The sequence below is a fragment of the Mirounga angustirostris genome, unplaced genomic scaffold (assembly GCF_029215605.1).
Source record: "Mirounga angustirostris isolate CCGP_5_RB_7025 unplaced genomic scaffold, mMirAng1.0.hap1 SCAF_16, whole genome shotgun sequence".
In the NCBI taxonomy this organism is placed as follows: domain Eukaryota; kingdom Metazoa; phylum Chordata; class Mammalia; order Carnivora; family Phocidae; genus Mirounga; species Mirounga angustirostris.
This window is the reverse complement of record NW_026991724.1, coordinates 213,287-226,448: the sequence shown is the minus strand read 5'-3', so window position 1 is coordinate 226,448 and position 13,162 is coordinate 213,287. Positions and strand designations below refer to the sequence as shown.

General features: G+C 54.5%; 1 protein-coding gene across 5 annotated transcripts in view; it reads left to right on the top strand.

The window, feature by feature from the left end:
- The first annotated feature begins 2,522 nt into the window (after positions 1 to 2,522).
- The window catches only part of SPIRE2 (spire type actin nucleation factor 2), a 34,009-nt gene continuing 23,369 nt past the window's right edge, over positions 2,523 to 13,162 (top strand). For 4 of the 5 annotated variants that reach the window (XR_010408171.1, XM_045890517.3, XM_064581102.1 and 1 more), the window contains exon 1: positions 2,523 to 2,932. Coding sequence is in view for 3 of the 5 variants with exons in the window: in XM_045890517.3 (XP_045746473.1) it covers positions 2,662 to 2,932 (271 nt within the window). In the remaining 2 variants the exon portion in view is untranslated. The remainder of the gene's footprint in view (positions 2,933 to 13,162) is intronic. The other variant, XM_064581103.1, reaches the window with a different exon arrangement.

The window sequence follows — 13,162 nt, the reverse complement described above, 5'->3', positions numbered from 1 at the left end:
TGCCTTCGGCTCGGGTCGTGGTCTCAGGGTCCTGGGATCGAGTCCCGCATGGGGCTCCCCGCTCATCGGGGAACCTGATTCTCCCTCTCCCTCTGCCTCTCTCTCTTTCTCTCTCTGTCTCTTATGAATAAATAAAATCTTAAAAAAAAAAAGAAGCAGCTCTTCGGCTCCTGGTCTCCAGCTTGGAATCCTGCTCACTGCTACCACCACCCTGAGGCCATGTCAGGCTTCTTCCTCACCGTAGGCCCATTGCTATGTCTCATCCGACACTTTCTGCGAGGATGGGTGGGTAAATGACCTAGGAGGATAAAAGATAGTTTCTATGAACATCTAGAGAGCTGACTGTTGCTTTTGCTTCCTCATTTTGGTCATGGCTAAGGGGACAAAGCTTCAGATGTCAAGAGATAAGTACTCTTTTGGTGTACTGATTTGGTTTAATTTCCCTTATTCTATTTTGCATAATCAAAGCATTGTAAATCTTAGAATTTAAAAATAAATTACTTAAGAAAAAAAGGAACAAAAATGAAATAAGTAGAACCTAACTTTTATAATTTTCAGTAAAACCTCTGTGTTCTGAATTTTGCTGGCTGATGTCTTGGAAAGTGCACAGGGATCCCCGAGGAAATGATCAAGGCCAGATCAGAAAAGCGATGATCCTCTTACACAGGTGAACTCAAGGGCACTGGTCAGCCAGGTGTGAGGCATCACCCCAAAAGCCCCCTCATCAAATGGGATCCTGCAACCATGGGGTCAATTAGGGAAATTTGAGATCCTTGAAGAATAGGGAAGGTTCCAGCTTCTTGCTACAACCTAACCAGCTTCCAATTATGGTGATGGTCCTCAGGATGCTCCCGCCACCCAGGAGTGGAGGGGTGAACCAGCCTACAGTGGCAGCAATGACCCTAGTTTCTGAAGACCTACATGACCAGAGGTGTTGTGAATGGAAGTCCTTCTCCTGGAATCTGAAAGCAGAAAACATCCCTTGTGTGGGTCCATCAGGAATAACCTCACTATGCTGGGGGAGGACAGTTCCCAGATCACATACACCTGGCACTGTGTGACTGAGTCAGGGACTTCCCTAAACCACTGTGTCGATGGGATTGTTTCTCCATAAATAAGACTCTGCACAGAAGGTTTCTTGCTGCTATTGTCCTAAGGCAGACCTTGAAATTTGAAATTTCTCACTTACCTCAATTGATAACCACGGGGCGGGGGTTTGGGGGGGGGGTAAGGAGTAAAGACCTGACAGAAGATTAACCTGAGTCCTAGGTTCTTTGCACAATTTATTCAGAACATAGCATATCTCCCCCACCCCCAGCCTCCGTTTTCCTTCCACAAAGCACCAAATGCTGTATTTCTTTTGGCTGTATAAACTTGGAGAACTGATAGTTGCCCAGCTACTGAACGTAAAGACTTTTGGCACAGTTCATCTTTATCAAACTCCTTTCTGATTGAAGATTAACAATCCAGATGGGATGATCTGACACTAGGGCCTCAGGTGACAGCCTACACCCAGTCCTCATCCCCCCTCCCCAAGGCGAAGTTGTCACCTTGTTGTGGTTTCTATACTCCGCTGTTCAGAATCACTAGGGAACGTCCTTAAACCAGTCACAGAATCTCCCTCCGTGGAGCCTTCCCCCCTTCCCAGGGCTCCAGGCTTGGGACCAACTGCCTCACTGACATTTACTTTCCGGTTGCATTCTGGCCCTGCTATCCTCACCTGATACAGCTATGGCTCAAAAGGTCTTAGGATTTGCCAGAATAAAGTTCCCCGTGTGCCTGATTGCCGCCCCTCCCGTGAGTGAGCTGGCCTGGAATGAAGGCTCATTCAAAGGGGCGTTGCATGAACATAGGTGAATTACGCCGCTCCTTGTTTTTCCTGGAGACACTCGAGCATTTAATTCAGACGTGGGTCTCCTGCTGGACAGGGTCCTTTATCAAGTGTTCATAGCGCAGGGTTCCCTGGCTCACGTTACCCTATGGTAAGTGACCTCTTGAGGTCACCTTGCCAGCCGGTCTCCCACAGAGGCCACTGCAGGTATCTGCTCCTCCGAACCAAAGTCAGATGTGTGGGGGGTGGGGGGTGGGTTCACAGGCCTCTTGACTCCCCCTCGCATTCCAGCCTCAAAAGTGCCTGAGGTCCCCCAATGACTGCAGTGTCTTCGGCTGGATGTCGGCTTACAAATGCGTAAGAGAGACTCGGGAGCGCGCCTCCATTTGGCCCCGGCTCTGCGCTCCCCCAACCTCCCCCCAACCTTCCTCTCCCGCCCTGCGCCCCTCACCCACCTGGCTCTGCGCAGCACCCCGCCCCCGCCTTCTTCTCCCCACGAACCCGCACCTCTCCCACTCCGCCTGGTCCTGGCCCTTGGCTCGCCCCTCGCCTTCCCAGCTTCCCTCACCACCCGCCTCCCCGCCCCCCCGCCCCCTGCTCTGCGCCCCCAGCACCCTCCCCTCCCCCCTCCGTCCCCCCGCCCCCCCGTCCCTCCTTCGCCAGCCCCACCCTCACCTGCGGCCGCTCCGCGGGGCGGGGCCGCCCGAGGATGACAAAGCAGCGGCCGGCGGCGCGGGACCCGCCCCCCGCGCTCGGCGGGTGCGTCGGCCGCCCCGGCGCGGCTGTTATGGAAACCGGCCGGGCGCGCAGGAGGCGATAATGGGGCGGCCATGGCCCGGGCCGGCAGCTCCGGCGGCGACGCGGCCGCTGGGGAGCGGGCCGGGGGCGCGGGGCGGCCCGAGCCGTGGGAGCTGTCCCTGGAGGAGGTGCTGAAGGCGTACGAGCAGCCCATCAACGAGGAGCAGGCGTGGGCCGTGTGCTTCCAGGGCTGCCGCGGGCTGCGGGGCGCGCCGGGCGGCGGGCGGCGCATCCGGGACACGGCGGACATCCTCCTGCGCCGGGACGGCTCGGTCAGCGCGCGGCGGGAGCCCGGCGCCGCGGGTGAGGGCCCGCGGCCGCGCGGGGGTGTGGCCGGGCGCGCGGGCCGCGGCGGGGGTGGGGGTGGGGGGCGGTGGCGACCCTCCCGTCCTTCGCGTCCTTCCCGTCCTTCCCGTTGCTCCTCTCCCTCTTCTTCCTCTTCCCTCCTCTTCCCTCCTCTCCCTCCTCTCCCTCCTCTTCCTCCTCTCCCTCCTCTCCTTCCTCTTCCTCCCTCTTTCTTCCTCTTCCCTCCTCTCCCTCCTCTCCTTCCTCTTCCTCCCTCTTTCTTCCTCTTCCCTCCTCTTCCCTCCTCTCCCTCCTCTCCCTCCTCTCCTTCCTCTTCCTCCCTCTTTCTTCCTCTTCCCTCCTCTCCCTCCTCTCCTTCCTCTCCTCCTCGGTCCTCTGCTTCGGCACCCTCCCTCCGCTCGACCCGGAGCCCCCATTCTGCACCCTCCTCCCTTCCTGGAACCGGCAACCATTCCACACCCTGGCTCTGCTCGACCGGGAAGTCCCATGCTTCTCCCCATCCTTCTCTTTCTCACCCGGCCTGGGATACCCCCTCCCTTTCCTGAGCCCTTCTAACCCTGACCATCCATATCTCAACGTCGTCTCGGCCGGCTGCTGTCAGTCGGCTGCCTGCAGTTGGGCAGGTTTTCCTCTGGGGAGAAGGATTTTGGTTTTTGATGGCTGAGTACCTTCAGTAGACCCAATTCTCTGTCTCCTATATCCAGTTCTCCCCACCTGGGGCTAGTTCCTTCTGCTTTGGGGGTGTGTAGCCCTCCGTCTTTTGTGATTCATGGTGAGAAATGCTTGGTGCACTGGTAACTGCAGATGCCTTTGGCTGGAAGGGAACAAGTGTCCTCTAGAAGGTTTTTTTTGTGGGAATGCGGGTGGGAGGAGGGGGCTGTGTCTCCCTTGGAATCCCTGCAAATTCACCAGTTGCCTGGGTTTAATAGTAAGGAGAATGTGTAAAGTTTAGGGGATTGCCTGCTTGGTTTTTCTGCTCTTAATCATCAAGAACGAACAATTAATCCCTTGAAAGATACCGAAGTCTACTGAAAATAGTGAGTTTAAGTGATTTTTATGCTCTTTCTTAGGGGAAAAAAAAAGTGTTTTCTTTCCTGGAGAGCTGGAGTGCTAGTCTGGAGCATTTGGTGATATTAACCCAAAAACTGATACCCTGTGGGGAAGCACAAAGGCCGGCTATGTGTGCTGGTGGAGAGCTGGGCGGAGAGCTGGGCCTTCTCCAGCCCTGAGAGCCGTGGGTTTGGAGAGGTCCTCATGGGCCGGCTTCATGGAGGACAGGGAAGGAGCGGGACAGAGAAGCCACAGCTGCCGTGGTGACAGGGAGGGTCTGCTGAACCCGCCAGGGACCATCACTGTATTTCTCCACAGAGTGCTTCTCACCCCTGTGACCAGCTCCTTTCTCTGTCTACAACTCTGCTACAAGACATTTGCACGTTTCTGTATTTCACCCAAAGAGCACCAACATATTTGATAGGTGAAAATAATAAGAGTTGGTACTTAAATGGTATCATTCCCATTTTATACTCGGTTAAGCTGAGGCTCAGGCTTGTCCAGAGTCACACAGAAAGAGGATTTGGATTCAGCCTCATACTCTTTTTTTTTTTAAGATTTTATTTATTTATTTGACAGAGAGAGACACGGCGAGAGAGGGAACACAAGCAGGGGGGGTGGGAGAGGGAGAAGCAGGCTTCCCATGGAGCAGGGAGCCCGATGCGGGGCTCGATCCCAGGACCCCGGGGATGATGACCTGAGCCGAACGTAGACGCTTAACGACTGAGTCACCCAGGCACCCCCAGCCTCATACTCTTGATGGCTGTGTGCAAGGTCTTCACAGGTGGGGCTGAGAGTATTTCCCCTGGGGGGCCTAGATGCTGCATGTTCACAAAGAGGTTTTCTCCTCCCTGTGTCCATCCCCATCCCTGGAGATAACAATGTGACCCAGGACCTGGCTCCTTGCACCACGGAGTGGGATAGGACTGTAGGGGCCTGCCTGGTCAGACCCTCTGATTTTAAAGATGGGAAAATTGAGGCACAGAGTGATAGCTGGTTAGAACTAAGGGCCCCTGCATCACTCTAACTGTGGGGGAGTCACACCTTATTGGTACTCTCCAAAATGCACCTTGACGGCTATCCTTCATGTTGGTGGTCACCAGGTTCTCTCCAGTCCCCAGGGATTGGACTCCTATTTCCTCCTTCTCCTGCCTGCATGCCCACAGCCCAGTTGGGAATCCAGGCTGGGGTTTAAAGCTCACACGTGGCCATTCTAGGGGACTTACTAGTCCAGGACACGAGGGAGCCCAATTCCATTTTTCATTGAATACGATCTTTGGTTTCTGTTCATAAACATGTCTCATAAAGGTGGAAGAGGTTTATGACTTGCTGTCTCTTTAAAGATTAAGAAAAATAGGGCGCCTGGGTGGCTCAGTGGGTGAGGTGACTCTTGATCTCAGCTCAGGTCTTGATCTCAGGGTTCTGAGTTCAAGCTTCTCATTTGGGTTCCATGCAGGGCGTGGAGCCTACTTAAAAAAATAAAGACTAAGAAAAATAGATTACGCTGAACTTAAGCTGTCAAGCTTTCATGAGTCAGCTGAAACTTTAGTCTCTCAGCTGCGGCTAACCCAGCATTTCTCTGGGACTTAAATGAGTGGTGAATTCACGAAGGGTATGTGTTTATTTCTTGCTGTGAATAGCAATCAGGAAAATCTGGATCATTAACATTGCCTCACGTGGGCCCTCAGTACAAAGTTCTGGTAAATCTAGCATTAAATAAATGTTTAAAATAACTTTAAAGAGGGGCGCCTGGGTGGCTCAGTCGTTAAGCATCTGCCTTTGGCTCAGGTCATGATCCCAGGGTCCTGGGATGGAGCCCCACGTGGGGCTCCCTGCTCAGCGGGGGGCCTGCTTCTCCCTCTCCCACTCCCCCTGCTTCTGTTCCCTCTCTCACTGTCTTTCCCTGTCAAATAAATAAATAAAATCTTTAAAATAAAATAAAATAACTTTAAAGAAATCAACAAAACTAAGCCACCTTTGGGGGAATGATTAATATCGTAGTATACAAGGTGTGGTACCTCTCCCTTTTTCCAGCTAAGTGGGGAAAAAGTCCTAACCTTTAGTCTGAAGACTTTGTAGTTGCTGGAAGCCCCCCACCTTTTTTTTAAGTGGAGAAAATGTGTTAAAATGTGAAGTTATTTTTTTTTAAAGATTTTATTTATTTATTTGAGAGAGAGAGAACACCTGAGAAGGGATAGGGTCAGAGGACGAAGCAGACTCCCTGCCGAGCAAGAAGCCCGATGCGGGACTCGATCCAGGGACTCCAGGATCATGACCTGAGCTGAAGGCAGTCGCTCAACCGACTGAGCCACCCAGGCGCCCTGTGAAGTTATTTTTAAGAGGCCATTATTAAAACCTCTTGATGGGGACAGGGTTACTTTTTTTTTTTTTTTTAATTAGGAGAGAAACTCAGTTGGACATCACAGTGAATGCCTGTGCCCAGCTGTTCCCTGAGGCGAAGCTAATTCCCTGAACGCAGCTGGGTCAGTGATCCAGTGACCCTGGGGTGCTTTCAGTGGCATTTGTCCCCTTGATGCCCTCCTGGGCAGTTCACCCCAGGAGAATGACTGCTCCCCAATGCAGTGTTTGGCTGTCCCCTTGATGGAAAGACCACCTGCCTTTCTGGCCTACGACTGCTGATGAAGCATTTCAAGGAAACCCCCACGGACAGGCCAAGTCTAGGCATGAGTGTTGGCAAAGATGTGTCTGAGATGGGGGTGAGCTCATCACCTCCCACCTTGCCCGTTCTGCTTATGCTAATTCACACACTGCCCCACTTTTCTGATTTTTTTCTTTGTAAGGCTTGATGCTACAGCTTTTCACAGGCCCTGCTCTTCAGCTTGGGTGCCTCACGTGATCTGCCGACCGGGCCCTCCCTGTCCCTCCAGCCCCTTCCTGCTCCTCCTTCTGCGTGGAGTTCAGAGGCCAGCTGCCCCCATGACCCCCAAAGCCCTGGCACCTGTAAGCAGGGTAAGGCTCTTTAAGCGGCCCACCGCTGCACAGACTCCACGCATTTTCAGCCCTGAGTTTCAGACACAGAAATGATTAATATAGTCCGTCCTGTATTGGATGGTGTCATCCTGTGTCATGAGCTCCATGGGGCCCAGAATTCTTTCTCACCTCAGCTCAGTAGCTGGAGAAACAGCAATGCTCAGGAGCGGGCTTTGGCATCTCACCAGTGGCCCGTTCCTCCTCCCTAGACTGCAGTGATGGGAGCACATGCCCGGGGACAGGTCGGGACTAGTGAAGGAGCATCAGGACAGAGCCCCGGGCCCAGGAAGTGTGTGTGTGTGCACAGACTCACACAATACACACGTGGATGCCCGCACAGACCTACAGGCATACAACACACACATGCACACACACACGCACACAGACACGTGGATGCACACATACACACCTGCGTGCGCACACACACGTGCGCGTGCATGATGCCCCTGCCTCTGGTGGTCTCTCTGAGGTACCCCACGCGTGCACATGGGCTGCCTGTCCCCCGCTGGAGATGTTCTTTCAGGTCTCCCGGCCCAGCGTGCCTTCTCCCAGGAGCTGAGGTGGGGTCCACGGCCACCAGGAATGGCTCTGGGCCACTGGTGCTCTGGGAGGCCCTGCTAGTCCTGTGGGCTCCAGGGGTTCATCTGGACTTGGTGGGCCTCATGGGGAGGTCCCCTTCTGAGTGACTGGGGATTGTTTTTAGCTTGCCGGTGTTTTTAAATGGCTCTCCACACAGGTGAATGTGCAGGGATGGTGTCCCCTGACAGGCTGGGCAGAAGTGAGAGCTGGTTGGAAAGATGAAATCCTGCTTCTGGAGCAGAGAATATTTCCCTCCTGGCAGGCCTCCTCACAGAATATTTCTGGTTAAAACATTTTCTTTCCATCAGGTCCCGCCCATGTGGTTTTTGTTCTGGCTTCTTGACTCCTCCCCAGCGCTGCTGGTGCTATCCATCCTTGCCGTCACGTGGGGATCCTTGGCGTTCTGGGGCTCTTTTTGCTTTTTGTTGCACCTTGTGAGGGTCACCCAGTCAAGACGTAGTGTGGAGATGAAGCCAAGCCACCCAGGGACTTTACAATCCAGGGAGACAGCAGCTGACCTTTTTGGGCTCTTGCAGGAATGTGCTGGGCAGGGCTGGGCCCACTCTTGCTTATGTCTTGCAACACTGTTAGGATCCTCATTGCACAGATGAGAAAACTGAGGTTCCCAAAGCAAGCATCCCGCACCTGGTGCGAAGGTGGGGGCAGGGCTGCAAGTGTGGACTCAGCTGGGCTCCAGCCCTGTCCCCACCCTCAGCCTGGCCTTGGGAAGTGACTTGTGACTCTTCTCTGTGAAATGGGAGGATAAAAGCACCTACCCCCTAGGCTGTGTTAAGCCTTGGGACCTACCTGGCATGGGGGAGCTCTTGGGGCCATGGAAGTGCAACAGTTGTCCCCTCCTGTATGCACCTCAGCCGGACCCGCCGTAGGAAGCAGCACCTCCAGATTCACGTGAATGCACAGTCACAGAATTCTAGGCTCCCGCGTGAGGAACAGGAGCGAGCCCTGCAGAGTGCGCTTGGCCAGGGTCCCCATGCACATTTCTCGATGATGTAAAACATCATGCACGGAAACACCCACACACTCCAGTGGCCCTGGGTGGGGCAGAGGCAAGTGGGCAGGGTGAGGTTCCGGCCTCTGCGTGTGGGTGTGACTGTGTGAGCCAGGTGTTTGTAGATAGCATTCCCGATTTCCTCTCACCTCTGAACAGAGATTATCTCACCGCCGTGTTCTCTATCCGGATGTCTTTGAGTGCCGGTGACGCGTTGGCTGTCACCGATGACCGGGATAAGCTTAGCCTGTACGGCCTGCAGCCCGATGCCCACCCGGCTGTTTGCAGGTTCTGCCCTGTGCCTTTGGGGGAGGCTGCAACAGTGGAGAAGGTGTCCTCAGGGTCCCTGTGTACCCTTGAGACTGGCTCATGAGGGATGCAGCCCCGGCGTCTCTGCCACCTTCAGGGCCCGGGTCACCCCCACCCCAGCCCCCACCACTGAGGTCTTCACAAAGAAGAGGTTCTCTGTCTGCTGTCTTTTTAATTGGGCACCAGAGGGTGACCTGTGGGGTCAGAAGCACTTGAGTGGCTCCCACAAAGGAAGCATTGTGACCGTGGTTGGTATGGTCTTGGGGTGTGGCCGTTTCAACCATGCCAGTGAGTATCAGCTGCAGGAAGGTGCTAGGGTTTCACTCTGATCCTGGTCGACTCCTCAGAGGGAGTTCGGCCTCCAGTGAGGACCCAGTCGAGGAGGGAGCCTGCCTGGAATCCCCACCTGTTCAGTGTCTGGTCTACTCGAGGAGACAAGGCACAGCAGTTTACAGGGTGTAAGAGCTTCCTGTGGCTGCTGTGAGCAGGTTACACAAATTCCCTGCTCAAAACAACGCACGTGTGTTCTGTTACACCTGGAGAGGTCAGAGATGCAGGATAACCTCTTTGCCTTAAGGTCGGCTATTAGCAACTTCACTTCCATGTGCTACCCCAGGTCCCCTTGCATGCAGTGTAGCATGATGCGTCCACAGGTCCTGGATTAGAACAGGCCGGGGGTCACCGTTCTGCCCGTCATGGAGCGGAAGAGTCACACAGGTAGAATGGACCCTGTTCCTACACCCGATTCCACCCATCAGCAACTTCAGAACGAGGATTCTGGAACTAGAGCTCCACCTAATGCTTTACCGGGGCTGTTCTCACCCTTGAGTCCACTGGTGGGCGTGTTGAACAGATTCTTGGATTGCTGGGTCCCCTGCAATGAACCTGATTCTGCTCAGGTCCGCGGTGGTCCTGAGAATCTGCATTTCTGCCAAGTTCCCAACGATGCTGATGCTTCTGTTCCAGGACCCACTCCAGGACCGTCAGGCTGCCGTGTGTGGATTCCCCATACCACACCTAAGAAGGGGTCCCCCACTTCCTGGTGGAAACCCCTCCAGGGCCAGGACTTATTCCATCTTCAGGTGGCTGGCATGGTCAGTGACGGAGACGACTCACGGTCTGGGTGTTGGCTTCAGAGCCAGGCTGTCTGTGGGCTGGATCTCAGCCAGGTGACCTTGAGCAAGTTCATCACCCTCTCTGGCTGCACTGTGGGCCAACAGTGGGGACTGCGTGACATGGGCAGAAGTACTCGGGAACTTGACGTGAGCCATCCTTAGCCCCGCGGTGGGGAGTGCCTCAGAGGTAATGCACCAGCCCTTTCAGGGCTGCCCCTGTCGGCGGTGACCGTCAGTGGGGTCATAACCCCCAGGTCACCCTGACAGGCACGGGGTGAGGAAGAGAGGAGCACTGGCCTTTCTCTTGCCAGAGCTTGGTGAGAAGGTGGACAGTTAACAGCATGATTGCTTGGAGTAAGGGGAGCCCTCTGGCCAACACACATTTCCTCGACTCGGGTCCCCCCGGAACCGATGTGAGTCATGGTGGTCCTAGGCTCTTGCAGGGGAGGAAGCCGCACCCTGCGGGTGACTACTGAGTTTATGGAGAAGCAGCTTGACGTCAGCCGTAGCCTGTGGAGATGGGTGGAAGTGAGATGGAGGAGGATCACGCCACACACACCGGGGGCCCCCACCCCACAGAGCTCTGTTTGCTGAACACACACACAACTCCCCAGCTGTGAGCAGGCATTTCCCTCTTCGCTTGGGTTTGCCACCGGCTCCTTTCTAGAGACCGATGCTTGAGCGAAGACATTACTTAAGTTTTGAAATTGCTTCTTGACAATGAAACAAGCATTTATTGAAGCGTTTAGTAGGTGCCAGATACTACATGGTTTTCGTTTTGGGGTTTTTCTAAAAAATTTATTTTTAAGTCAGCTGTGCCCCCTACAACATGGGGCTTGAACTCACAAACCTGAGATCATGCGTCGCATGCCCTACAGCTGGCTCCAGCTGGGTGCCCCTGTCTGTTGAATCTTTACAGTCACCTGGGTGGTAGGGGATACCGTTCTGTCAGAGGACTCCAAGGAGGCTTGGGAAGTCATCGCGTTGCTTCTAAGTCTGTGTGCCCGGGACTGAAGGAGGGCCAGTGGATGCTGCGTGCTTGCTCACTCTCACACTCTCCCGTAAGCTGATTTCTCGATGCCATACTACACGTTCCAGATTCAGAAAGTGTAGAGGGAAACAGCTGGAGTCTCCTGCCAGGCTTCTCACACGAGGAGGAGCTTAGTGTATGTGTTTTCTGTATACCGGCATGGCGGGGGCTGCCCTCTGTTCTCCCCTTACTGAGGAGCTCCGACTGTCTCGTTACAGAGGACACCTCCCTCGAGGGGCTGCCCAGTGCACCGTGTGCGGATGTCCGCATGTAACTTCAGTGGGTATATGCGTGTCTGGCAGGTCACTGTTAGGAAGGGCACCTCCGTGCGTGGTCTCGGCGGTCATGCCACGCGGGCACACCTAAGCAGACCTGCTGAATCAAGACAAGCAGGGGTGTCATTTTGATAGGCGTTGCAGGTTGCCTTCCTTGGGGTTGTTGCCATTTCCCGCCAGCACTGAGTGGGGGCCCCGCAAGGGCCTCGGTCTGTCCACCCCGCTGTTGAGCCACATGGGTGTTCCTGAGAATTCAGCCTGAGATGTAGAAAGGCAGGAGCCCCGGGGCTCAAGCCAGGACCCCACCCTTTGTGGTCTGCATTCCTTGTTGGTAATTAAGGACCTGGGGGAGCCTAGGGTAGCCAGTGCCCCCCACATGTGCGTGGTCTCCTTCTGGGAGGCTGAAGAGGGGACTCCTTGGCTCTTCCATGGCCATTCTCTGTCCTGACCCCCAAGCCTAAAGAGAGTCACAGTGCCTGTGGTCTGAGCGTAGTCGGGAGGTCCTGGTGGCCCCATTGCCGTCGTCATCATGGTGATCACGGCTGTCCACATCCTCACAGGATACCGTGCCCTAAGAAGTGTCTGCATCCGCTCCCTCACTTGTCCTTTGAGGTGGTTAGCTTAGGCGGGCGTAATCTCCATCTGTGGGTGAGAAAAGGAGGCCAGAGACGCAAGACCCTCAAGGTCATGACCACAGGCAGGTAGGGATCTGAACTACACTCCTCCTTCTCTGTGCTCCCCACCCAGGCACAGAGGGGTGAGGCTGTCCGAGAGCTCTCCGCCTACCACCCTCCCCACCTGCTGGGCAGGGAGAAGCACTTCCTGCGGGAGCTCCGGCCTGCAAGGTCCTCCAGATCGTCTTTGATCTTTTACTACCAGGACACAGGATCATTTCCAAGGAAACTTCCTAGCATCTTGATTTCTCCTCATTTGTTATCTTATGCACAAGACATCACAGTGACTTTTCTTTCCCAGTACATCCTGGCAAGGATGTTCTTCCTTGCAGGCAGAGAGAAGCCCCCCGTGGAGGGGCAGCATCCCGGAGACCGGGTGTCCTGCTTGCAGCCCCACCTCAATGTGACCTGATGGCCTAGTGAGAATGCTTCTGTCCAAGCTGCCTCCATCCGCTTCTGTTTGGGTCTCTCTGCTTTCGCTCCAAGACAGTTTTTTAAGTACACAGAAGGTAGTTTGCACAATGCTCTGGGACACCCCGCCCCTGGCAAGCAGGTTACTGTAGCTGCAGGAAGTTAAGCCGAGAGGCTCTGGGTGGGTCAGCGGGCTTGCTGGGGGCCCCGGCTCCGTCACTGATGGGCTGTGTGGTTTTGTGTTATTTTCTCCACCTGCCAGAGCCTCAGTTTCCTTGTCTACAAAGAGGAAGTCATCAGTAACCACTTGCATGAGGTGATTGTAGGTTGAACCCATAATAAGTCATTTGTTAGTTTTGTAGCAAAGAGCTGGGCACAGTTTCTGCCCACAAGGGGCAGCTTGCTCCTCAAAACCCAAAGACTCCCCAAGCCCTTGCAACTTAAAATACAGTTAGATTAATGAACACTTATTTTTGTTAACATATGGACTATTTAAACCAGGGACATAGGCATTAACATGATTCCAGCCAGCAGGCTTTGCCCTGACCAGAGCACTGCATGGTGCTCAGTCGATAAAGGGCACTGCAGGCTGGCTTCTCGGTCCTCAGGATAACTCAGGACACTGGCCGCTTCCAGGGAGCACCTTTGTCCTGAGTCTGGTTTCTTCTTCCCGTTGCCTCGATGCATCCGCTGCAAACTTTGATTGAACACGGGCCACAGGCTACCACTTGCTGCCCCCTTTCAGCTTCACTGATGTTGGGAGTGGATTGTTTTCCATTATTTT